Source organism: Sciurus vulgaris (assembly GCF_902686455.1).
Source record: "Sciurus vulgaris genome assembly, chromosome: 14".
Classification (NCBI taxonomy): Eukaryota; Metazoa; Chordata; class Mammalia; order Rodentia; family Sciuridae; genus Sciurus; species Sciurus vulgaris.
Genome location: NC_136475.1, coordinates 78,593,907 through 78,619,687, shown reverse-complemented (window position 1 = coordinate 78,619,687; position 25,781 = coordinate 78,593,907). Strand labels below are relative to the sequence as shown.

The 25,781-nt window shown below is 52.1% G+C and overlaps 2 protein-coding genes across 2 annotated transcripts in view; one reads left to right on the top strand and one right to left on the bottom strand.

Annotated features, from left to right (window-relative positions):
* Positions 1-240: 240 nt before the first annotated feature.
* On the top strand, positions 241-14,627 carry GAREM2 (GRB2 associated regulator of MAPK1 subtype 2). Its single transcript, XM_079110165.1, has 6 exons — positions 241-476; positions 3,288-3,428; positions 7,960-8,090; positions 9,128-10,174; positions 11,098-11,261; positions 11,743-14,627. Exons 1-6 carry the CDS (start codon positions 365-367, stop codon positions 12,758-12,760), a joined length of 2,613 nt encoding a protein of 870 aa, XP_078966291.1. The 5' UTR covers positions 241-364; the 3' UTR covers positions 12,761-14,627.
* An 833-nt stretch (positions 14,628-15,460) lies between these two features.
* Positions 15,461-25,781, bottom strand: part of HADHA (hydroxyacyl-CoA dehydrogenase trifunctional multienzyme complex subunit alpha) — a 44,140-nt gene continuing 33,819 nt past the window's right edge. Inside the window, exons 13-20 of the mRNA XM_079110162.1 lie at positions 25,209-25,380; positions 21,909-21,995; positions 18,934-19,074; positions 18,510-18,578; positions 17,751-17,946; positions 16,751-16,865; positions 16,073-16,218; positions 15,461-15,988 (exon numbers count right to left, since the gene is read on the bottom strand). Of these exons, the coding sequence (XP_078966288.1) occupies positions 15,843-15,988; positions 16,073-16,218; positions 16,751-16,865; positions 17,751-17,946; positions 18,510-18,578; positions 18,934-19,074; positions 21,909-21,995; positions 25,209-25,380 (1,072 nt within the window). The 3' untranslated portion in view covers positions 15,461-15,842. The remainder of the gene's footprint in view (positions 15,989-16,072; positions 16,219-16,750; positions 16,866-17,750; positions 17,947-18,509; positions 18,579-18,933; positions 19,075-21,908; positions 21,996-25,208; positions 25,381-25,781) is intronic.

Below are 25,781 nucleotides of genomic sequence, written 5' to 3'. Positions count from 1 at the left end.
GGCCGAGCTCCACCCTGTCCCTCAGATACTGCTTCGGAACTTGGGTTTCCTCCCAGCCTCCCCATCCCCGCCGTGTCTCGGTCACCGCTGTCACCTAGGTGCAGGAGAGCGCCGCCCGCAAGCGGCCGGCGCGGGGCGGGCCTTGGCTGCGGGCGCGGGCGGGGCGAGGGGCGGGGGCGGCGGGGCCGACGGAGGAGGGGGCGGGCGCCCCGTGGGAGGCCGGCCACGTGACACCGCGGCCCGGCGGGGCTGCCAGCCCTGGAGCGCCGCAGCGGCCCCAGGAGGTGGCGGCGGGCGCGGAGCCCCGGCCGCGCGGGACTGGCCGTCGGGGCCCCGGGACGGCGGCCCCGGGGGCGCCCATGCCATGGAGAAGCTGGCGGCCGGGCTGGCCGGCCTGCGCTGGAGCATGGGCGCCTTCCCGCTCGACCTCATCGTCAGCCGCTGCCGCCTGCCCACGCTTGCTTGCCTCGGACCAGGTACCGGGGTGCCTGGGGCGGGGGCCTGGGGGCCGTGGGGGAAATCCGGGGCTCCCCGGGTGCTGGCGGGACCGCGTGGAGGATCGCGTCCTTGCGCTCGCGGCTCCCAAGTGCTGACCCCGCGCGGCTCCCGGCGCGCTTCCCCAGGACACCCCGGGCCCACGAGCCCAGGATCCGCCTCCTAGGCCCCACGGACCGGCACAGAGACAGAAACCCGGGACAGGGCCGGGACAGAGTTTTCTGGCCCCTCTGGAGCCCGGAGTGCGGTCCAGCCGCCGCGCCCGTCCCGTCGGTGCACCCTTTTTCCCGCTGCCCCTTCACCCCCGCCCTGGCCGCGCCCCCCGCGGTCCCTTTGTCTCTGGACTCTCACCTCATCCTACCGCATCCCTTGGGCACCTTACTCCGTCTTTCCCCCTCGGTCACCCCCTAGTCCCGCTTGGCCCCTTCTAGGACTCTTCCTGCACCCTCTTCTGGCGCACCGGAGAGAAACCTCCGGTCCTTGGGGGCGGACAAGCCACCTTCCGGAGAGGCCCGACTGAGCGGGCCCTGCAGCCTGACATCCCCCCAAGATCCTCCCACTCCCCACCTCTGGATCCACTTCTCCATAGGACCTAGGGTCCCTGGCTGCTCCGCTGATGGGACCGTACATGGGGGCCTGAGAGGACGCCTGGAGGCTGCATGGGTCGAGGGGACCGTTTGGGGGAAGAGGGGTTGCTTGGCTGGGGGAGGGGCGGGAGCTGGGGCTGGCTGCCAGGCAGGGGGTTTTGTGTGTGAGAAGAATAGGGGTTTGGCCCGCGTTGGCACACTCGCTTCCCTGAATGCTAATGGGGCTCTTCTGCTCTCCTCTCCGCGGGGCCCGGCAGCCCCTCCTCCGAGCCATAGTGGCAAGGAGTAGGATCAGAAAGCGTCGGCGTGTCCAGAGCACTCCCCATGGGAGCATGCGTACCGGGGCCTCCTGACAGTCCCACTCTTGTTCTCGGGATGGGCCCCATGGTCAACCTGTGACCCTGAGACTGTCGGTGTCAGCAGCAAGGCGGTGTATGTCTGCGTGTTAATGGGATATGCTGGCCTCCGTGCTTCCTGGCTACTTCCCACACAACCTCTTGGATAACACCCTCTCCTGGGCGTTTTTTCTGCGCTTCTTAGTCTAGGTAGAGCTCCTTGGGGCTCCCTTGGCACCTGTCTTGTCTCCTGCCGTGCACCCCATTATAATGGTCCGTTTCTTGTCCTCACCCTGCAGGCTCCTAGAGGAAGGGCATCCTTGCCTAACAAAGGTTATGGATTAAAAGAACCAATAAATGAACAATGTGTGATGGCCCAGCGGTTTTGTCAGTGTGTGCCTCTGCCTGTGGTCACCACTAGAGTGTGGATGCGTGATCAGATTGTGTGTCCTTGAAGGTCCCTGTGTGCCTCTGCATTTGGGAGGGACCCCTTGGTGACATCTTGAGTCTGAGTGATGTTGTTTGGGAGAACTGTTCTCTGGTTGAACTGTTCGTGATCCTGACCCATGGCCATTGGTGTGTGTCTGTGTGGCTCTGTCCTGTGTTCCTATGGAAAAATGGGCAGGGCTCAGCTGAGCTCTAGCAAGACTGTCGAGTCCAGAGCTTGTCTGTCCCAGGAGGTGAGGAGTTGAGGAGGACAACTCAGGTGACACCCTCTCTGTAACACCCACACCACACCACACATCAGTAGGAACGCTGTAGGCCTTGAATACCACTCCCATCCCCCCAGCCCCCACACTTTATGGAGACTGAGCATCAGAGTAAACCATTTTCCGTTTGGCTGGCTGACTGGCAGAAATTTAGTAAGTCTGTCTGAGGGGACTGGGGGAAGTAGTCCCCTCCCCCACCCCGCCCTGCCCAGCTGCAGCCAGGAGGTGTCTGCCCCATTAGCCTCCTGGAAGCTGGGCTGCCCTCCTGCTCCCCTGGAAACCGTTGCTGGGGTTGGAGCCTCCTGGGCACAGGCCCCTTCCAACTCCCAGTACCACAGCCCTGCGCTGCCTTCCTGGACAGGGTTCCCCACTACTGCTTCTAAATCTGGCCCCCACGCCCCCTCATGAAGGGCCAGCAGAGAGGGCTTCTATGAGATGGGGCTCGGGTATCAGGAGGCTGCTCCCCGTCCTTGGAGGGGCTCGTAGCCTATGGCAGTGGGCTGAAAGGCTGCCCATGGGAAAGCCGGGAATCAGTGCCAGGAACCCTGCCGTTCTCCTGACCTCAAGGACCTGCGGCTCTGAGGGCGTCGTTCTCAAGCTGGGACCCACGAGGGACAGTCCCTTCCCGGTCCTCTCTACTGCCCCAGCAAGGCCCTCCTTGCCTGCCTGGGCATTGACTTGGGCACCAAGGGTTCTGCTGGGGTGAGTTTGTCTGGTCCTGAGCTTCGTTCCCATCTTCTACCCAGTAGAGTCTCCTTCACCCCACCCCCAGCCCAAGCCACTCTTCCACTTAGTGCCTCAAACTTGCTGTTCTCATGTCCCAGGAGACCTGAGGGCTCTTGGAGGGCAGAGGCCGGCTGTGCTCGTCCACTGGGAGTCTCCAGCCCCTCTCAGGCCAGGACAGCAAGCACTCCATGATGAATGAGGGCCTTGCCTGGGCTGGCAGCGGAGGCCCCCTTGGGAGTCAGAGCTCTGAGAGGCTCAAGCCTGACTCACAGACCAAAAGCCACAGCTGGGAGCCACCTGTCCCTTGAGTACTGCTGACCTGGACGGGGATCAGATCATGGGGAGGTCTTGGTCCGAGGAGTTCACCCTGCGTGCTTTTCTGCCCCTCTTAACCTTCCCTCTTCCTTTCCCTCCTCCTCTGTCTTGTCTACCAGGGGAATATGCCGAGGGCGTCAGTGAGCGAGACATCCTGCTTATCCACTCCTGCCGCCAGTGGACAACAGTGACAGCCCACACCCTGGAAGAGGGCCACTATGTCATAGGGCCCAAGATCGACATCCCCCTGCAGTACCCAGGTGTGCCCAGCCAGGGACAGATAACATACATGCTGTGGGTGGGGGTGGGACCAAGGGTGGAGGAGAAGCGGTTGGTGACCACCTTTCCTTGAAGCTGCAGGGGTGAGTGAGGAAGGACATGGCTGGCAGAGTGGTAGTTAGGGTGAGGGTGGGAGTTAGAACTCAGTGGTTTCCCTGTTGTCCTGGGGAGTCCTGGGTTTCTGGAGAGGTGGCTGTCGGGTTTACAGACCTTTGGTTCACATTTTATTTTAAAAGATTTTAAGGTAATGATTAAATCACTACAAATTAAATCTTTCTCCTAATTGAAGGCCTTCAGTGTATGCCTTGAGCTGCCTCCTTAACCTTTTTTTGTGCCGATCCCCAAAGAAAAGATCTCCTTCCAGGATCTCAGTATTGTCCAATCACAACCTTCAGAAACCCAGAGATCCCTGTCAGCTTTGATTCTGTTTTCCCAGTTGTTGGGTTAAACTCAGTTTTCCTGGATTGGCTTTATAAGTGAATGTTAAGCTTTAAGGATTATGCTAATGACTACTTTGATGTCCTTTATTTATGAGGGTGATCATATAAGATTGTTTGCTGTGCACTGTGGCACACACTTGTGATCCCAATAATTTGGGATACTGAGGCAGGAGGATTTCAAGTTTGAGGCAGCCTCAGCAACTTAGGGTCTCACTAAGTTGCTTAGGGTTGCCCTATCTCAAAATAAAAAATAAAAAGGGCTGTGGATGTAGTTCAGTGATAGAGCAGCCCCGGGTTCAATCCCCAATATTGGGGGAAAAAACAAAGATTTTGTTTGAGGAAAGGATTCTGCTGACAACAACAACAATCATTTTGCAGATGACGAAACCTAGTGCCTAAGGAGGGCAGTGACCAGCTCAGGGTTACACAGCAAGTGAGGGAAGGGGAAAGGCCAGAACCCAGGTGTCCTGACTACTGGACTGCCACTTGCTGCACCCTGCCAGTAATGCAGGGCTGTTGTCCCTTGTGCGGGAGGGATGGGAGTCTGGTGGCCCAGTCCCAGAGTGCCCCCATTTGAGCCAGGGTGCAACAGTTACTCCGGGCATTGTCATTTCATCCTCACGCTGGCCTGTGAGAAAGTCATCCCGTCCTTTAACTTACCGGATTGAGGCTCCAGATTGTAGATAGCTAGTCCCCTGCTTTTCCCTGCAGTGTGAGTTCCCAGCAAAGGCCGAGAACCCCTGGAGCTGCAGTCTTGCAGTCCCTTCCTCATAGGTGCTGCCTCTTCAGCCGTCCCTTGGTCTGGGACAGGGCAAAACCCTTTTCAGACTTCCTCTGTGGGTGCCGCCAAACCCCCCACAACCATGAAAAGATGAGAAATTATCCCTAGGGGCTTCCTGACTTTGGGTTCTGACCTGGCTGGGCTTTGGGGCCCTTCTCGAGCTAGAAACGCCCTAGCCTCAGGACCTGGCGGGTCTTCTCGGGATAAAGCCAAGTCTGGGGAGAGCCCTGACTGACAGAATAGGACTTCAGCGGGGGCTGCCTCCATTTCAGTTGCGTGGTGTCCTTTATTTATTCCGGTCCCCCGCAGCCCTATCGTCTCTCTTTGGGTGCTCCCTGCAAGCATGAGTAGGGTGTGGGCAACGGGCGACAGCTGGCCGACCGAGGGTGGCGGCCCCAGCCCGGCCTTCCCGCTGGGCCGCTGCGGGGAGGGCAGAGGAGGGGCGGGCGGCTGCGGGTGGACGAGGAGGCGGGCTGGGCGGCCAGCCCTCCGGATGAATTAGTAATGGTGTTCCGCCGGTAGGCGACCGGCTGCGGACCGCGGAGAGAGCCGCAGCCGAGTGGGGGAGGGGAAGGGAGCAGAGGGAGGGCGGGCCTGGCGGCGCTGCCTGTTGACCCCGGTCTCCAAGCTGCGCCCACTGCCCCGGGAGTCGGGAGGACCTCACTTCGCTGAGAGGATCCACGCCAGTGCTGCCGGGGGGGGGCTGTGCGTCGTTCCCAGGTGGCGCCACTTCCCCAGCATTGCCTGAACTTGTGCCTTGCGGAGCACTTGGCAGGTGCGCATGGTGAGCCACGTAGTGTGCTTCCATTTTACAGATGGGAAACTGCAGCCCAAGGAGATGAAGTGATTTGCTTAGGCTCACCCAGCTGGCTGGTGGCTGGCTGCTTCTGAAAACGTGCTTCGTCCACGTCTTATTTCCCCCCTTTCTTTTTGCGGTTCTGGAGAATCGAACCGAGGGTCTTGCGCATGCTAGGCAAGCGCTCTGCCGTAGCTACACCTGCGGTTCTTTATTGAGCTGTGGGTCAGGTGCTGGGGGAGGAGCGGTGGAACAAGACCTGCTGCAGCCCCCAAAGTGCTTCAGAATGGAAGGGCGGATCAGCGCAGTGACGACCAGGACAGGGATTAGGGGCAGGGAGAGGAAGGCCAGGGTGGGACAATCCTAGAGAGGTGGGGGACCCTGCGTCCCACGTGGGGAGAGGCAGGAGAGGAAGCCGTAGTGGGAAGGAGAAGGCTTCCAGGGGCCGAAGCATCACTCCCAGGAGGTCTCCCTTCCTTCCTCCCACCAGTAATGACCGGTGCTGAGCGGCCGAGGGGGGCGGTGCTGGGTGCCATGGTTACATCGATCTTCCCTGCCACATCCTCCCTCGGCTTCAGCCCAGACTTGGCTCCAAATCTCCCCACGGGGGGCAGCGAGCATTTCTCCCTGCTTGACTGCTTATGGTTGGGGGTAGGGGTTGTGTATGAATATGGAGGAGGGGCTACGGATGTAGGGGACTGCTCACGGGCGCTAAGGTAGTAGAATTACTGCTTCCTGACCCCTGCCCTGTCCCCATTTAGTTTCTACTGCCCCCTGGGACTGTGGCGCTTCTGAAACCTCCTTCCTTGGCATCCCAGGGAAGTTAGGGCAGGAACGGGGCTTCCCCACGCAGCTGGCTCTCAGGCAGGTCCTCTTATCTTGCCCTTGTTTTTCTTGGCTTTTCTGCTCCCTTTCCCTTCCAATTTCTGAATGCTGATATTTCAGGCCCTGCTCCATGGACTGCGACTGGGGTGTCTTAGTCTAGGTCTCTGACTAGACTTTCAGGCTTCCAGGACCCTCCTTCCCTACACATACTGTATACAACATTGTGTGTTCATGCTAGGAGGAGTGTGGGCATTCTAGGATGTGGGTCCCCAGAGGGTCCCTAGGCTACTTTTCTTCCTTGAGCCATCAAACCTGACAGCTGAGGCTGACACCTGTGCACTTGTGTTTATTGTTCTGAACAGGTGTTCCCAAGCTCTGGAGCCACATCCTCAGCCCTATTTTGTATTTTATTTAGAGACAGGGTCTCACTGAGTTGCTTAGCATCTCACTTTTGCTGAGGTTGGCTTTGAACTTTCCATCTTCCTGTCTCAGTCTCTGGAGCCACTGGGATTACACGTGTGTACCGCCATGCCCAGTTTGGGCTGAGAATATTATCATCAGGCCCTTCCTTCACCTCTTTTCTTGTCACCTGAGTCTGAGGAGTCTCTCTTCCCAGTATCCTCTGGTTTGGTTTTTTTTTTTTTTTTTTTTCCCTTTCTTCTATTGTCTTTGCTCAAAACCCTCCAGTGGCTCTTTTTTCTTACAGAATAAATTTCACAGCATCCAGAGCCTTTCCAAACTCAGTTTCTGTTTACTTTACCTCCTGGCCTCCCTCCATGCATGTGCAATTTTGGGCAGATGATCTGATTTGTGTCCCTGTCTTGGCTTGTGTCATTTGTCACGTGGAATGCTCATTCTTTAAAGTTCCCTTCATTCCCCCCCCCCCTTTTTTTTTGTAGTGGGGGTATTAAACTAGGGGGCTCTTTACCACTGAGGTACAGCCTCAGTTTTTTTTTTAATTTTTAATTTTGAAACAGGGTCTTGCTAAGTTGCTGAGACTGGCCTCCCAAGTCACTGGGCTCACAAGGCCTGTGTCTGGCGCCTTTGATTCTTAAGGTGCAACTCAGTGATCTCACCCCTTTCTTAATGGATACACCATTAATGTTTGTGACATAAATGAGTGAACTGTGACTGAAGCAGTCACCAGGAGGGCTACAGAAACTAAAGCTTCACCTTGTCTTCTCTCCATCTGTTGTTCTTTCACCTACACCAGACTCATTCTATAGAGAAAGCCTGGAAGAGGCCATCTCTCTGAGGGCAGGGTGGTTCAAAGCCTGTCTTTGTGCTTATGTGGGTGGGCGCATAAACCATGTGTGGCCAGTGAGGTGAGACATTTACATGAAGTGTCAGCATCACAGATTAGCATCACTCCTTTAAAGTCTGTCTGCGGGGTATCTGCTGAGTCAGCAAAACACAGCCCTGCCTGGCATGGTGGTGCACACCTGCAATCCCTGCAGTACAGGAGGCTAAGACAGGAGGAGAGGCTAAGACAAGGATGCTGGCTGGGCTGTGGCTGCTCACCTCCTGCCTGAGCCTGGGCTAGAGCACACCTCCTCTTTTACCCACCCGAGTTCCAGAGGGACTGGCTGAGATGAGGGTAGCAAGAAGCACCGGCCTAGGAGGCTCTTAGGAGGCAGGCCTGCCCCAGCAACCTGTATCCCCCTGTGCAGGGAAGTTCAAGCTCTTGGAGCAGGCCCGGGATGTGCGGGAGCCGGTGAGATACTTCAGCAGCGTGGAGGAGGTGGCCAGTGTCTTCCCTGACCGCATCTTTGTGATGGAAGCCATCACTTTCAGTGTCAAGGTCAGTCTTCCTGGCACCAGGGGTGGTGTTCCCCACCATGGCTCCCTCCCTCAGGAACAACCCTGATAGTGACTGGAGAGTTGCCTTTAGGGTCTAGGAGGAGAATGACTTTTGGGAACCACTGAGGGCTTTTGGCACATTTTTTAGGCCATGTCTGAAGAGCAGGGCCTGAGGACAGGTGGTGAAGCAGGAGTGGTGTGTGTGGGGGGTCATGCCACCACTTGGAGACCTTTCAGGAGAGCCTGTCCTGGCACTGCAGCTGCCCTAGCATCCATTGGCATGTATGGCGTGTGGCTGTAGTGTCCTGGTCTCTGTGAGGAGCAGAGTAAAGATAGCTCCTAACTGATAACAAGCCCTTCCTTCCTTCCTTCCTTTTTTTTTTTTTTTTGTACTCGGAATTGAACCCAGGAACGTTTTACCACTGAGCTAAATACCCATCCAGAGACTGGCTATGAATTTGCTGTCCTCCTGTCTCAGCATCCTCACCACCTGTGATTACAGGCATGGGCTACTATTACTGGCTAATAAACCCTTTTTATTTTTACTTTACAAATTTTTTTAAATTGTAGATATCTTTATTGTATTTATTTATTTTTATGTGGTGCTGAGTATTGAACCCAGTGCCTTGCATGTGCTGGGCAAGCACTCGACCACTGAGCCCCAGCTCCAGCCCTAATAATCCCTTTTCTTATCCATTAGTTCATTTCTTTTCACAGCCTTGCTGGATGGGTGGAGCATTATCACCCAGATGGCAAAGGTGATGTAGTAAGTTTGCTCTTTAATGAATGCTTTCCCTGCACAGCAACTCTCAAAAGCAAGAGTTGTCACATGAGGTAACTCAAGGCCCTCACAGGCAACCCAAGAGGTTGCAAAGCCTCCACGTGGCCTTTCCAGGATGATATGTGGGTCTCCTGACTTTCAGTCTAGTGCTCTTGCTCTGGTTCAGTCCTGGGAGAGCTGCTTTCCTGACCTGGACAGCCCCTCGTGGCTTTCCTTGGGACCCTGGCTAAGCCTCCACCTGTCTGTGGGATCCCCAGGTGGTGTCTGGCGAGTTCAGCGAGGACAGCGAGGTGTACAACTTCACGCTGCACGCGGGCGACGAGCTCACCCTCATGGGCCAGGCGGAAATTCTGTGCGCCAAGACCACCAAGGAGCGCTCGCGCTTCACCACGCTGCTGCGCAAGCTTGGCCGCGCTGGGGCGCTGGCCGGGGTGGGTGGCCCGGGGGGCGCGGGAGCTGCGGGCGGCGGTGGGGGTGCCAGGCCCATTAAAGGCAAGATGCCCTGCCTCATCTGCATGAATCACCGCACCAACGAGAGCCTGAGCCTGCCTTTCCAGTGCCAGGGCCGCTTCAGTACGCGCAGCCCCCTGGAGCTGCAGATGCAGGAGGGCGAGCACACGGTGCGCGCCATCATCGAGCGCGTGCGGCTGCCGGTGAACGTGCTGGTGCCCAGCCGGCCGCCGCGCAACCCCTACGACCTGCACCCCGTGCGGGAAGGCCACTGCTACAAGCTGGTCAGCATCATCTCCAAGACCGTGGTGCTGGGCCTGGCTCTGCGCCGGGAGGGCCCGGCGCCGCTGCACTTCTTACTGCTCACCGACACACCGCGCTTCGCGCTGCCGCAGGGCCTGTTGTCCGGGGACCCGCGCGTCGAGCGCCTGGTGCGCGACAGCGCCTCCTACTGCCGCGAGCGCTTCGACCCGGACGAGTATTCCACAGCCGTGCGCGAGGCGCCCGCCGAGCTCACCGACGACTGCGCCAGCCCGCGCCGTGCGCGCCTCTGCCTGCCCGCGCCGCGCGCCCCGGGGCCCGCCCGCGCGCTCGGCCAGCCCCTGCCCGCGCCCTCCGGAGACCGCGACCAGGAGGAGTACGTGAGCCCGGACTGGGCGGGTGTGCCCGAGTCCGCCGTGCCACCCGCGGAGATCCCCTACGAGGAGTTGTGGGCGCACCAGGCGCCGGAAAGCCTCGCGGAGGGCCGGGTCCGGCCGCTCCCAGGGCCAGACCTCATCTCTTTCGGGGCCTCCGGGTCGCCTCGTCGCGAGCCGGAAGCGCCGCCGCCTCCCGTCCCTCCCAAATCAGAGGCGGTGAGTGAGCCTCCTGGGACTGAGGAGGGTGCAACCAGGAGTCCAGCTTCGTGGCTATCCTCGAAGGAGGCAGCCCAGCTTTTTATGAGGGCCCGAAAAGCCTCGACCCCTGGAGTGCTTGACAGAGGGTGACAAAGGGGTGCGGGGAAGAGAGGAGGAAAAGGACAAAACTCAAGAGTATTTGTAGGAAGGGCTACTAGAGGAAGTGTCATGGAAGGTGTGGGGGCAAAATGCCAGCACACCCCCAACCTCAGAGAATTTGGGCGAGCCTGAAAAGTGTCACCCAGAAGCTTCCCGAATCCTTTAAGTCGTCCAGTAAAAAGAAGGTCCCATGATAAAAATAAGTTCAGAAAATGTTGAGTGTGATTCTTAGCCCTTATCTCCTTGCTTTGGAGTCACAACACAGAGCAGTGGCATATTAAAGGCTCTGAGAAGTCTGCATTAAGGAAACCTGTTTCTTCCTCTTTTTCTTCTTCTTTTAAAGAAACCTGTTTAATACAGAGTTTTCAAAGCTTAATTGACCACAGAATTTTTCCCTACCCATAATGCCTATGAGCATCCCAGGAAGTACTTGACCTATAAGAAGGTATAGGTGCTTTACCTGTGAAGCAGAGATCCAGATGGCAGCTTCCTGTTTCCTCTGTCACACCATTTTACTCTTTTTCTTGAGAAAGGGATATGTCTGCTTAACTGATTTTCAAAAAAAATCTATTTATGGGGGAATAGGAGATGTGTGTACTGTGGCAAAAGTGTGGGTGGGTGAAATAGGCTGGGGTGATGAGTGCCTGGGTGGGCTGTTGGGGTGTGGGCAAGGCAGCCTCTTGGCAAACTTGGGCAAAGTGTCAGTCCCAGGCAGCCCTCTCCCACTACTTGAAAAAGGGATGATATGGGGTGACAGTGGAGTCATGGCTCTCTGCCTGCAGGTCAAAGAGGAGTGCCGCCTCCTGAATGCACCCCCTGTGCCTCCCCGGGGTGGCAGTGGACGGCTCTCAGGCAGCCCCCCTGTGCCGCCCCGCTTCCCCAAGCTGCAGCCGGTCCACTCACCCAGCTCCAGTCTCTCCTACTACTCCTCCGGCCTCCAGGATGGGTAAGTCCATCCCTTCTCCTGGTTCCTGGGTTCTCCTAAGGTGCATGAGGCAGGGGAGGTGGGGAGTGCCAGAAGAGGCGGTTTCCTCTAGGAGGTTCCGAGGGTGTGGCCTGCATCCTGCTCTGCCTCCTCCTTCCTCTGCTCCTTTCCTTCCTAAGCGATGAGGAGGGTGTGAGAGCTCCGCTCTGGTTCTCTCCTGGGACTCTGCTGCGGGAGTGCTCCTGGCTGTTTTTCAAATTTTACTTAATTTAGTTTAGTTTAATTTCCCGCTTGTGTTTTCTTCCTGTGTTGGGGGATGCTGGAAGAAGGAACCGGGCAGTCCCTGGGACCTCAGCCCTGGGGTCTGGTGTGCTGGCCAGTGTTGCCGAGATGGGAATGGTGGCCTCTATGACTGACAGCTGTGGTCGCTGCCTTGTGTGTGACCCCTTCCTGATTGCCTTGCTCTGCCTTACTTGTCCTGCGTGTTGTGTCTCTGCTACAGCACGGGTTCCCGCAATGGCAGTGGCTCCCCGTCACCAGATGCCTACTCCCTCTATTGCTACCCTTGCACCTGGGGAGACTGCAAGGTGGGAGAGTCTTCCAGCCGCCCACCCCCAGGACCCCTGCCCTCCACAACCACGCAGCCCAGCCAGGCCTCAAGGGCCCTAGCGGAGCCCCTGAGTGGTCGAGCCCCCTCCCTTTTGGGGGCTGACACCCCAGTCAAGACCTACCATGGTTGTCCGCCCCTGTTCAAACCCTCCCACCCCCAGAGACGCTTTGCTCCCTTAGGAGCTCCCAACCCCTTCTCAGGGTCCACCTACCCAACAGGCCCTCCTGCCGCCTCCTCTTCTGGGCCCACAACCTCCTCTGGCGCCCTGGCTACCTCTAGCCCTGCACATTCCCCAGGCTCAGCCTCGCCAGGCCAGGCCTATTCAGCTGCTCCTCCCTCTTCCCCATCATCCTCTGAGTGGCAAGAACCAGCCCTGGAGCCCTTGGATCCCTTTGAGCTAGGGCAGAGCAGTTCTCCAGAGCTTGGTTTGCTGCACTGTCAGGAGCCCAGAGTCATGGGAGCACCTGGGCCTGGACCCTGCCTTTCGCCACTTGGTCCCCCCAAAGCCTTTGAGCCAGAAGGTTTGGTGCTGAGGCAGGTCCCTGCCCCACTGTCACCAGCTGCTCTGCAGGGGACTGAGGCAGGAGGAGCTCGCCTCTTTCTCACCCAAGGGCGGATGGAGGGTCCTCCTGCCAGTCCCCGGGATGGAGCCCAAGGCTTTGGAGGCCGGGATGCCCCCTCCTGGCAGCCCCCTGCAGACCTGTCTGCGCTCTCCCTGGAGGAGGTCTCTCGCAGTCTGCGCTTCATCGGGCTCTCTGAGGACGTGGTGAGCTTTTTCGCCCGAGAGCGCATTGACGGAAGCATCTTTGTGCAGCTCAGTGAGGACATCCTGGCCGACGACTTCCACCTCACCAAGCTGCAGGTCAAGAAGATCATGCAGTTCATCAAAGGCTGGAGGCCTAAGATATGAACTGCCCTGCCAAACACTGCACAACTGGCATGCTGGATCAGGCTCTGGGGACTAGTCATGGGTCTGCCGGGGACAAAGCACTCCCAGAAAGGCAGGTCCTGCCTGTGGGAGAATCTTTCCAAGACTAAGACTCCTTGGCAGCCGCTCACAGTGATCTGAGGAGACACTTTGGGTGGTCTTCTGGGCTCAGATCCCTGCAGGGGGACATCTTGCCTTTGAGCAGAATACATGGGGAGGGGGTTGGAAGCACACGATGTACCTAACCTAGTGAAGCATTTGCTGTGATTTTTAGAGGGAAGGGTGGTGGTGTGTCCAAAGGTGGCCTTCACAGTGATGTGGCACCTTCCCCTGCTCTGCTGCAATCCTTCACAGTCTCATGCTTCTCAAACCTGTAGGTTCAGGTTAGAGGCAAGGGGAGAAGATGGCCCATAATTTAAGCACAAATGCCCCAAGTGCCCGCTCTCCTTTGTGCTGTGGGCTTTTGGCCTGTGGCTGTCCCAGAGTTAGGGATGCAATTTGTGTCTCTGGGATGCCTTTCTTTCCCTCTGCTTTCCCATGATATAGGTGCCTGGCCCTGAGCACAGGTGAATCAAGTGCAAACCTGTGTCACAGAGGTCAGAGGCTCCACCTATGACAACATGGAAGAGCATAGCTCTGCTGCTGACCTATCTAGTTAGGGAGGCAGGTGTTCCACGGTGGTTTCCAGCACCCTCGCTCCTGCTCCTCACTACAGCTAGCATCCATCTTGTCAGGTAGACTGTCTCTGAAGACTGCTTTGTGGAAAAGCAGGTGGATTTAAGTCATCTGCTCCTTCTTTCTAGAGGCAAGCAGTGGTCAACCACCCCACACTCCTGCCAGTCTCCTGCCCCAGCATTGGGATCTAATGAACTTGGTATCCCTGTCTGATTTTCTGTCACTGGTATAGGAAGCTACAGGTAGACGAGGGAAAAGGATGGTATCTTGGGAAAAACTGCCTTTCACTCCTGCACTTGTTCACGTACTTCAGAGCCAATCTTTGCACTGTTCTATCTTGAGCCTGGTGACCTCCTTGGTTCCAGACTTCTGGTCATTGTGTACAAGTCCATGCCACCAATTTCCCCGTAACCCCAATCAGAACTACACTACTTCTAATGCCCATGGGGTCAGGGCTCAGAGGTGGTGGCCTTCTCTTCTGCCTTACTGAGTCTGCCTAGATATTTATTTCCTGTGTTTCTTTTATATGAATAGCTGAGCCATGCTGCCGCCCCTGTTAAGGAAGGGAAGTCAGAGAAGAACACAGAAATGGAGACATTTGGTTTTCTCACAAATTGTTTTCATGAATCCTCAAGGACTAGTGAAATAAATGCTAGGCCACTGAAGAATAGTGCAAGTGGAATTCTGGGTGTCAGCAACTTTCTTTTGAAGGGGCACAATGACCAATGGGCCCCATGCATATGCCCCTAGGCAGGAGAGGACTTTGGAATGGTGTGTGGATGTAGTCTATTCTTACGTCCCCAGAGGCAACTGGCCGCAGCCCTCACTCCCTTTGCAAGCTCCTCACCGGCTGCTGCCCTACAAGAACCCTTCATCTACTGTTTGACATAACTTACATCCACCTGGTGCTGCTGATGGAAAAGACCCAGGTGTCAAATCTCAGTGTCACAGGCTGGGCCCAAGGTCATATTCCTGTATTACAGAATGCCTGAGGTTCTCAGATCCCCACATAGAGACCTGTTCATGGGCTGGATGTGGCCTGTAATCCCAGGGACTCGGGGGGCTAAGGAGGATTGTAAGTTCAAAGCCAGCCTCAGTAACTTAGTGATGCCCTGTTTCAAAAAATAAAAAAGGGCTGGGGATGTGGCTCGGTGTTAAGTGTCCCTGGGTTCAATCCCTGATGCCAAAAAAAGGAAAAAGAAACTTCAAGGCCTTGGTACAGAGCATTGATTCTGTCTTCTACTGCTCATCCAGAATCCCAACTCAGAGACGACTGTTTTGTGACTGCTTTCTTAGCAAACAGCAACGAGTGTTCAGCAGAGTCAGAGCTAAGCTTCATGCCTGCCAGTCCCAACACCAGAGGCTGAGACTAGGGAAATGCTTCAAGTGCTTGCAAATGGAGCAGAGTGGGCAGAATCTGAGTTTAGAATGCAGAGTGTGATGGGACTTGAATTAGGATTCTGCACACACTTGGAAACTCAGTATGGGTCTTTCTGCCAGACCCAGATAGGAGCTCAACACTTCATCCAACTGGGCACTGCTGCCAGAACACAAGTGTGAGGACCCTGCATACCAGGGATGGGGGCGGGGAGAGGGGAGGTGATAGCAGTCTCTGTGCTGCTTCCTGGCCACCTCGTCTTCCCTGTTGTGGGGCAGTCAGCACGTGCAGGATTTCTGAGCATTGGAGAAATGTTATTTCCTCTGCTTAGCTCTGACACTGCCACAAACATCCTGAGAGGCAATCATGCATAAGGCACACCAAGAAAGGAAATGGGTACAGGCATACAGTGAGGAAATCCAGTTTGGGGAAAGAAGTACCTTTTGCATCCTGGTACACCACACCTCCCATACTTCTGCTGCTCTCAGTACCCAGAGTCATTTCCCCTGTAAGCAGCCCTGCTAGAGCGTTTAAGCACTTAGGCTTAAATGGCTGTGGGCACAAAAAGTCCCACTTTCTGGTATCACAGTCTCTCTCTTAAGCAGTTAGAGGGAAAAGAACCAAACAGAGAGGGTGATAGTTTGGCTTTTATTATTGTCCTGTGTTGGGCTGGGTACAGAAATGCCCTCATCACCACTGGCCACCACTGGTCTCCCAGGAGGAATAAGCAACAAAGGTGGCTCTGGATGGCTCTAAACTGCTGATTGGGCTTCAGGGTTTGTAAAAGAAGCACAGTGGGTTCCACTTTCCAATATGAAGTACAAACTCTAATTCACAGTCAGACTTCACCAGGAAGGAGATGGTCAGAGCTGAAGGCACTTTAATTAAGGAGTAAACTCAAGGCCAGGCTTGGTCTTCCTTCTCTTTCCTGATACACCCAGATGGCACTGTTGAAGCAGTGCTGCTGGCAGCTGGGTTAGTGCACTGATGGAGCAGGGCAGGAGGGCCTGCTCACTGGTAGAACTTTTTGCCAGGGCTGTTAGCATGGTCGATGAGGAGCTGGCATGGGGTGAACTGTTTTCCATAGGCAGCTTCATACTTCCGGAGCCGGTCCACTATCTTCTGGGCACCATATAGATCCACAAAACGGAAGGGCCCTGAACAGAGAAACAGGACTTTGTTGAAGGAGGCAGCAACAAGAGCACCTGGATAAAGTGAGACTTCCCAGCCCGCAGACTAACCTCCAAGACAAGGGGGGAAGCCAAGGCCAAAGACTGCTCCGATGTCTCCCTCGGCAGGTGTGGCCAAGATCCCTTCCTGCAGGCACATGACTGCCTCGTTCACAAACCTTGTCACCACACGGTACTGGATATCTTCATCAGAGGAGCTGCCATCAGGAAGTGACAGTGACAGTGAGGCAGAGGACCAGGGGAGGCAAGCAGAGCTAGAGTACAGGATGTGAAGTGGGGGGTGCTGGGAGCCCTAAGGCCAGTCAGGACCAAACCTTTCACTCAGCAGAGAAGACAGCCTGGGAGGCCCAGGCTTTCCCTTGGAAAAAAGGGGTGTTCCTTGTCCTGACATGAAACTGGGCACCCATGAGGGTCTGGCACAGGGAACAATCAAGTACTCACAAAGATGACAGAGCTGGGAGGGTAAAGGAGCCTAGCACGACCACCCTTCCAGCTACGCTCTGGGACCTTCCCAGGGAAGGCTAGAGCAGGCAGGGCCTTCGCCAAGCCTCGCCCGCTCTCACCTGACGCCTGAGGGCACATGCAAGGGCTTCATGCCTGGAAAGCCAGTGCCAGCTTCAGGAACATTCTCTCTGTTCAGATGAGCATAAGGAAAATGGAAGAGGGGCCAGGAAGCTTTGGGTCGTCAGAAATGTGTTTCCATGCCCTGCGCCACTCAAATTGACTTACACCTCAGGCTTAGCAGGAAGCCTCAGACTTGCAAAAATACTGTCCATGTCAGAGTTCAAGCTCTTGTTCTTCGAGCCCTCCTGATAGATGTAGAAGCCCTTCCCAGACTTGCGACCTAAAAGAAAGAAGAGTGGCGTCACCACTGGTTCTCCCAGCCCTCCACGCATGCTGCCTCTGCTAACCTGCTGTAAAGCTCCAGTCTTTTCCCCGCATCCAGCTAAACCTGAGATTCTGTCTTCATCAGAAGAGCTGGCAGAGAAGGAAGGAAGATCTTGTGCTTCCTGGAGCTTGGGAATCTGTGTATCTGTTTGAAAAGGTCACTCAGGTGAGCTTTACATCCAGATACATAACCCCAGGCCCCAGGAAGCAAGTCCTGGTAGAGATTTTGCTATTTCCACAGATGTAGTAGAGGCAGAACAGAAATGCCTATTCATCTGGCATTACTTGGACCTGGTAGTGACAGAGGCCTAGAAGTCTAGACCTTTTTTTTTTTTTTTGGTGGTACGGGGGATTGAACCCAGGTATGCTCTACCACGCAGCTACATTCCCAATTCTTTTTGAGACAGGGTCTTGCTAAGCTGCCAGCTGGTCTTGAATTTGTGATCCTCCTCCCTCAGCCTCCAGAGTTGCTGAGATTATAGATGTGCACCACCACACCTGGCTAGACTTCTGTCCTCTGTCTGTAATCTACAGGCCCAGGTGCCCATGAAATGATTTTTTTTCTTTTAAAAATATTTTTAGTTGTATATGGACACAATATCTTTATTTTTATGTGGTGCTGGGGATTGAACCCAGTGCCTCACATGTGCTAGGCAAGTGCTCTACCACTGAGCCACAACCCCAGCCTCCATGAAATCATTTTTGAAATTGCCTATGACCAGGCTCTAGTGTTCAGGAAACACTCTCTTCCTTGTGGGCCTTCTGTAATTCTCTGGTCTCAAGACACTGCTCAGAACTTTGTAACGAATGGTGCCAGTCATGTTTCCTTGTGCCTACTCACCCAGGAAGCCCTTGGACACCATCTGTCCCAGCAGTTCTGGGTTTCCACCTCCAAACCGCTCCCCAAAGGCTTTGCCCAGATCTTCTGCCACATGTTTTGCTACATCCACACCAACTTCATCCGCCAGGGTGGCAGCACCCACAGGAAAGCCAAAGCCTGTGGTCAGGGAATCCAGCTTCTTAGGGTCAACTCCTTCCTGGACAGGAAGTGAAGCAGGGGCCTCAGGGAAAATCCATCTCAGACCCCTCCCCAACACACACAGAGGGGCTCCTCTCATTAGCCCCCAGGCACAGCCTTGTGCAAGACTTCTCTGGGTTTCACCTGGCTAGGCCCAGGAAGCACAGGGGGAAGGTGTGTAACTTCTCTATCTACAGCACTTGTAGGGAGTTTAGAGATGAACACATTATCTACTTCCTTCTTTTTGCAATTCTGAATCTCAGTACTAAGGAGATGCAATAGGTGATAAGGCCGAGCGCGCCATGACATCAGTATTGCCAAGGAGCAGTGCTGCAGAGCTCTGAGATTGCTGTCTGGGCAAGTATCTAAGGGAACAGAGTTCAAATCCTGCCCATTTACTGTGGCCTGAGCCCCATGACTCCCATTCCTGCACCAAGAAGGTGGGTACAAAAGGGCCTCCTGAGGAAGAGGCAGCAGTTGGTATACTCGGAGGAGGCTTGTCCCTCATGTTGACATCTTCAGTTTGGAGGCCTGAGTGAAGGAATGGAAGAGGCATCAAACACTCCACAAAGCAACACCCACCTGGAGGATTCGTATGACTTCAGACATCATGGGTGCAAGACACCTGGTGGTGTAGAAGCCAGGTCCATCCTGTCAAGGGAGAGAAGGTGAACTCATTGTCTGCCTTTGACTGGAACTACTCATGTCCAAAAAGTCTTGCTTTCCCAGATATCATTTCAAAGTTTAAGGGAGTTTAAAATCTCAGTGAGAGTTTTAATATTAAAATGTATAAGAAGTTATTCTGGGATAGCCTGGCACAATGAATTATTCCATGGTCACCCTCAAGGCCTGGAAAGACTGGAAGAATTGTGTCACACCCCAGAGACAACCAAGGGGATAGCATTATTAACTGCTATATGTGCTGCAGAACAGTTATCAAGCCTGGAAGTTTAGGGAGGCCTTTAAGAACATTTCCAAAATCTGTTGTAAAATCCCAGCTCCTCACCTTGACCACAATGATGACCTTCCCCTGCTTGAGACCAACTGCCACAGCAGATGCAGTTGTGTCTTTGGATGTTTTCTCAGTTGTGATGATCTCTAGAAGCTGCATCTTGTCCACAGGAGAGAAGTAGTGCATGCCAATCACCTGGCAAAGAGAGCCAAGCAAACAGATCTACAAATGCTGAGGAGGGAATGTGACACCTTCCTTTTTAGTCAGAAAAACAATGAGGGAAAGGTGGATGTGATAAGGAATATTGCTGATAGTTCAGTGGTTTGGTTCCATGGATTTCTGATGAGAAGTACAGTATGTTCAGGATGAGCTAACGAGAATCCTCCTCTTCCAAGGATATCTTCCAAGGATATCTGGGCCTACCAACAATCAATGCCAAAGTCACAGCTAATGGTCAAACCAGATTTACCAGGGAAGAATGGAGGAAGATTCTACTTACTGTAAAGATGTTGATGGGTTAGGTGAGAGAGTCCATATTTTGTGGGGAAGGGACAGGCAGAAGTATTGTTTAATATGCTGGACTATCAGAGAAGTATTTGCCTTTTACACAGATGAGTCTTACCACTAGGACACTAGGCTTAAGAAACACTTCTCAACACTCCTGTGCACCTAAAGACTCTCATTAAACCAGTGATTCTCACAGTGCAGTACCCAGATCCACCATCATTAACATCACCTAGGAACATCAGAACCTACTGGATTCCCAGGTCCAACCCAGACCTACTGAATCAGAAATCTCTGAGGGCCAGGTCCAGATCTGTGTTTTAATGAATCTTCTCAATGATCCTGATGCATCCTACCATTTTATTTATTATTCTGACACTTGGGCTAGAACCCAGAGCCTTAAGCATGCTGGCAGGAACTCCCTACTACTGAGCTACATCCTGAGCCCTTTCTATTTTTGATTTTGAGACAGGGTTTCCCAGGCTGGCTCTGAACTTGCAATCCTCTCTCCTCAGTCTTCTGAGTAGCTGGAATGACAAGGGTGCACCACCATACCCAGTCTTATGCTAACATTAAAAACACCTCAAAAAGCCAATAATTCGATGGCTTCAAAACAAAACTGTGAGAGAAGTCTAATTCATTAATTTAAAGTTCTGCTTTCTCCCTCCACTTTAAAGTTACGACTACTAATACCTACTATTTTAATCTGTTATTTATTTCTAACATTTAGTCCATTACAACCCTGTGAACTGGTCAAGTTCTCTAGATAAGGAAAAAAGGCATCATGAGGTTCAAATCAGTAGCTCCCGGTTGGTTAGTAAATAGCAGAGAGGGATTCCACCACAGGTCAGCCTGTCCCTGAAGTCTGACCACTTATCTTTATCGAATAAATGTTATATACATTTATCAATCCAAAAGTTGCTCCTACCTCCTGAACTGTTTTTTACTTACTTAGATCTAAAACACTTAGGAGCTGATTCAGATTCAGTAACCTAAGCAAAAGGAAGTGTTTTGTTTTTTGGTACTGGGGATTGAACTCAGGGGCGCTTGACCACTGAGCCACATTGCCAAACCTATTTTGTATTTTATTTAGAGACAGGGTCTCACTGAGTTGCTTAGTGCCTCACCATTGCTGAGGCTGGCTTTGAATTTGCAATCCTCCTGCCTCAGCCTCCCAAGTTGTTGGGATCATAGGCGTGCACCACCACTCCCGGCCAAAAGGAAGTGTTTACTGAGGTATAACTTATATACAATAAAATGCTTGGATTTTGAAGTGTTCTTTTCAATGAGTTTTGACAACTGTATATACACCCCTGTAATTACTACCCAAGCAAAATATATTTAGCTCACTCTGAAGGCCGTGCCAAAGGTGACAACTCACCCTGGATTGTTGGAATTTCTCAGTTGCAGCACTGAAAGTCCTGTCCTGGGATGAGATGGTTTCCTTACCTGTGCCCTCTGGCCTTACTTTGGTATGAATGGCATAAGGCAAGAAGGTGACAAAAGCTACCTGAGACACCTGGAGGCTTGGGCTGCTGTGTGTGCTGCTTGCTCCATTCCACAGTGAGAAGGAGAGCGTGGATCAGACAGCAGTGGGCTCTCCGGCGCTGTTTCAAGCGCTGCAGAGAGGCTCTGAGAGACGTGGCAGGGCCAGACTGAGCAGGTGCAAAGAACTGTGAGCAGTCTGCATACTGTTCTGGTATCTTCCCTCAGGGTCCAACTCTCAGGCCTGACCACTGCTGCTACTTCTCCCTCTGACCCTTCTCCTGCCATCTCTGAGCCTGCCTTTCAGGCCCCACATCACCTCAACCCTGACATGTGCTAGGAAACTAGATTATTCCTTATTAGCAAGCTGGATGAGTAGAAAGAAATAGGCATTTGTGTTTTTAGTACACAGACTTAAGGTCTTTTGTATTTCCTGCTTACCTTTGGCTAGTTCTGATTAGCTGAGGCAACTGTATCTTCCGGAGGTATTTCATTTCTCTTAAATGAATGCACTTCCCCTTAATTACTGTGGTTGAGCAAAGATAACTTTCTAGGTATCATTCCAAATACTCACTAAAGGTGCTTCTGCACCAGCCTTTTCATGTCCTGGGCAGGGGTTATAATCAAAGCCATGGGTAGACACAGGCCACCTCACCCCTTGGTCTGCCCTTCTGGGATCTGGGGTTGGAATTAACTTGTCCTAAACAGCCACTGGACTGCTCTGTAGCAAATGGATATTTTATTCTTATATTAAGGCCTATCTTTCAATGTCTTATTGAAAGGATAAAGGTTGGTTTTATAGTCTGACCTTGAAAAATAATACCAATTAGGATGCAAATAACCACTGTATGTATATTTTAGTTGTATTTCACTTATTCCTGAACCTTACACTGGTCATGGTCTAACTTTTCTGTGCCCAATTTTGGGAATCACTCCTCTACTTCATAATCCACACTGTTCTTTCTCTACTCATTCTAAGACTTCATTGGTGAGTCTGAAGCAGTAGAACTTTCCAGGGTTTTTCTTTGTTCGGAGATTACCTTCTCAGGTCTTTTGCTGACAGCAGCAATTTCATTGATTGGGAGAGCAGATGTGTTACTGGCAAAGACACAGTGATCTGGAATCACCTGCAGGGAAAAGCATTTAAGAATGGGTCACACAGGCCTGGGAGATGATAGAGTCTGCAGTAAAGCTACGAAGGGTCATGCAGGCCAGGCCCACCTCTCACCACAATTCTGACAACAAACAACGCTCACCCAAGGGCTTTTGTTTGGGGTAATGTGTTGACCTTATTCTTTTTCCTTTTCAGTCTAGTTATGGCCTATCATAAGGTCCTGGACCTGGAGACTACATCTCTGCAGTTGGGTAGATAAGATGCCTTAGATGCAGGCTGCTGGTAGCTCAGAGGTACAGCACTTGTTTTGCATGTGTGAGGCTCTGGGTTCAATCCCTAGCATCTCAAAAGAAAAGAACCCTTAGATGAACACTGAAAAGATGGCCTTACATCAAGTTTCTTTCATTTTAAGGCTCAGCATGGATTCAACACCTGTTCTTGTTTGGATCTGTCCTCAAGTCTGAAAACTTATGACACACTCCACTCCTGCCTTGTCCTTTAAAATAATGAACATAACATGCGTGCCTAGCTCATTTTATTACAGTGTGTTAATAAAAAGTGGTGTATCATTACAATTATATCCACAGTACATGAACACTGTTGACTAACACAGACTGTCACAGCATTCTGTCCATGATCCCAACTTATTCTCATTTTAATTAAAATGCTTGGGTGAAAAATGCAGAAGGTGCACCTGTTAAATTTGCACAAATACGGGATAGGCAGGATCCAAATATCAGAGAGGAGAATTAAGGCTGAAGTATGTCAACACATCAAAAAGATGAGTATAATATAAGATCAATTATGATGGAGATAAAGTATTGCATTAAGATTTTAAAAAAAAGGAAAAGAAAAAGAATATAGGCACATGAGGGAAAAGACCTGGGTTGGCAGTAAACCTGTGATAAAGATCCCATAATTTTAGTTAATGGAAAGTGGAATGTGAGTTGACAGTATGCATGAGTAAGTAAACAGTCTCGAACAGTCCTTAGTGTCAAATACTGGTGGAAAAAATCCTCTAGGAAGAGCAAACTAATGTCTCCAAAAATGGCTGGCAACAATATTCCCCTCCTTGGACATGCATGTCTTTCCTCTTATCTAGAGAGGGAGCCTGTTTCCTCTCCCCTTGACTCTGGGATGGTTCTGTGACTTGTTTTTACCAACAGAACACAGCAGAAGTGGCGCTGCCAGTTCTAGATCTCACTGAGCAGCTTCTGCTTATGCTCTTGAAAGCCCCTCTGGTGAAACACTGAGTGAGCCATGGGTAGAGGGAGGCCAAGTGGGAAAGCACTGAGGTACCCCAACTAAGCTTCCAGCTGAACGGAGTCCCTTGAGTGACCTTGGCCCTGAAACCAATGGAGTTTAGGACCAGCTGTCTCTGTAGAGCCCAGCCCACACTGCAGAACTATGGAAAGATGAGCTGCTGTTAAAGCCACTGTGTTCAGTGACAGTTTGTTACACAGCACTAGAACACTGAGACGTGATGAGGACAGTACCGGGGACAACCAGGACAGTGGAAGCAATGTCTTATAAAGAATGTCAGAGGAATGGGCTTTGTTTAGTCCCAGAGAGAATGAGAGAAGATGGTGTTTAAATTCTTGAAGAACTATTAGTATATTCAGTTTGGAAATTTTCTTATAAATAAGGCAAAGGCCAGATAGGAGAATGGGCTTGATGCTCTCCTCAATGTCTTTCACCTAAAATTCTTAAATTTTCTAAATTTGTTCTGGACTTCATTTTCCCCCAAACCTCCTGAATTATTTTTTGACTATTTATTTATATAAATAACCACACATACATGATATGTTGGATTTTCCTACAGTAGCCACTTTTCCACCTGAGGCTGGAATCTACTTTTTTTTTTTTTTGTGGTGCTGAGGATTGAACCCAGGGCCTCATGCATGCTAGGCGAGCACGCTACCACTGAGCCACAACCCCAGTCCCTGAGGCTGGAATCTCTTGCAATCTGCTGAGAATCCACTACTCCCTGAGCATCCTCCCTCCCTCACCTCTATGTGCTCATTTTCCCCTTTCCTTCCCCTCTATGTACCATGTGCCCTGGTCTTTTCCTTCTCTTTACTTTCTAGGTCCTGTCCCACCTCTTCCTTAAACTTTGTTTCCACTCTAAGAACTATATGACTTGTTCATAATCTGTACTTCTCCTGCTTTGATTTGATCCCTTTCTCTTTTCCTTGACCACTGTCTCCCCAAATGAACAAACTTTTTTCTGATACTCCCAAATCTAGATTTTTCTAAGAGCAAATACCTAGTTGGTAAAAGCTCTTGGCTTAACCTTGGCTGTGGAGATAATCTGTCTGTTGCTGACCTAGTAGTGCCCTCTGAGCCCAGGAACAGTCTCTAAACTGAAATGCCATGTAACACAGATGGGACTCAAGTCTACCCAGCTCTTCTGAATTTGTTCCCTCAGCTGAGTCTTGCACCATACTTACCCACAGAAAAGAATTTGGAATGTGTGTCTCACAAATAGAATTACCCTCCAACAGAGCAGCTTGACGACACCTGCTGAGGCTGTTTCTAAACCTTCTTACATTCAGTCTTCATCAGGGCACAGACCGTCCCACAGGGAAGGGCACCCTCGGAGTGCTGCTGCTTCACCACAGCCCAATGCTGCGGACGCCAGCACCCATCTCATGTGTGCCACCCCCACCCACGCTCTGTTTACCCAGTCGTAGGCAGGCTTAGCTGCGGTCCTGCCTCACGCCTCGATGACTGCCATTTCTCCCTTTCTGGGCTCTTTCTTGATACCACCACCAAGTACGCCTTTTATTCATGTCATCCTATCTCAGAGCACTTGGGAGGAGAACCAAAGTAGCATTTCCATGCACAAGCTTTGAATCCTGCCTAGAGAAAGACCTCTCCCTTATTTCCTTTGCTACCTAGACTTGAAGAAATTTGGTTATCATTTGCAGTTAACCAAACGATCTCAAGACATCTGGCTATACTCCATCAAGTTATTTGTATTTTGAGTGACTGATCTCTCCTCATAAGTAAGGCTAATGAACTCTGTGTTTAGGTTAATAAGCTATTTAATTTTCTTCCCCTATGATTTAGATCTGACCTTTCTAACATGTGCAGTTCCTGAGCTCACATAAAAACTTATGTTTGGAAATGAACAGTCCTATGTAGAGAACCATGAGTTTCCTACTAGTTCTTTAAAAACTCCTCTCAGTGTCCCCTCCTCAAACACGTTAAGCCTCTTACTTACTGCTTCTACTTCCTTTAGCACTTTGTGCTTAACGCTGAGGTCCTCAAAAACAGCCTCAATCACCATGTCGGCTTTTTCAAAACCCTGGTAATCAAGCTGCCCAATCAAGTTGCTGAAGATGGAATCCCTTTCAAATGATGTGATAGCTTTCTTCTTCACTTTGTCATTCAATCTAGAAAAAAAGAAAGGAGGAGAGTAGCATTTAGTGAGTGTCCATGGGCTAGAGAGCCACTGTGTGTTTTTCACAGTTCTGTGAAGGAGTTATTACTCCCATTTTGAGGTGACTGAGTTGCTCAAAGAAGCTCAGGGGCTTGTGATCATAGTAAGACAAGGTACTAGCTTTCAAAAACCAGCTGACCCCAAGTACACATGCTTTCTACTATAAAATAACCTCTAAATGCCCAACTTACATTAACTGTATCCCTCACAAAACAGTTCAATTTGCCAGGAGGCAAATATGAACTCATAAATAACTCAAATATGAGAATGGCAGAAGAGCAACAGTTCTAACTCTCTAACTAAGCCACCTGGTTGTCACACCTGCTGTGCCTCACTCCACAGCATTCTCTAACT

Bases quoted from the DNA above. Each gene is read 5' to 3' on its own strand.
- GAREM2 (XM_079110165.1), top strand. From the start codon at position 365: ATGGAGAAGCTGGCGGCCGGGCTGGCCGGCCTGCGCTGGAGCATGGGC. The intron at 8,091-9,127 runs GTCAGTCTTCCT...TGGGATCCCCAG, and splicing joins CCATCACTTTCAGTGTCAAG to GTGGTGTCTGGCGAGTTCAG. The intron at 10,175-11,097 runs GTGAGTGAGCCT...CTCTGCCTGCAG, and splicing joins TCCCTCCCAAATCAGAGGCG to GTCAAAGAGGAGTGCCGCCT.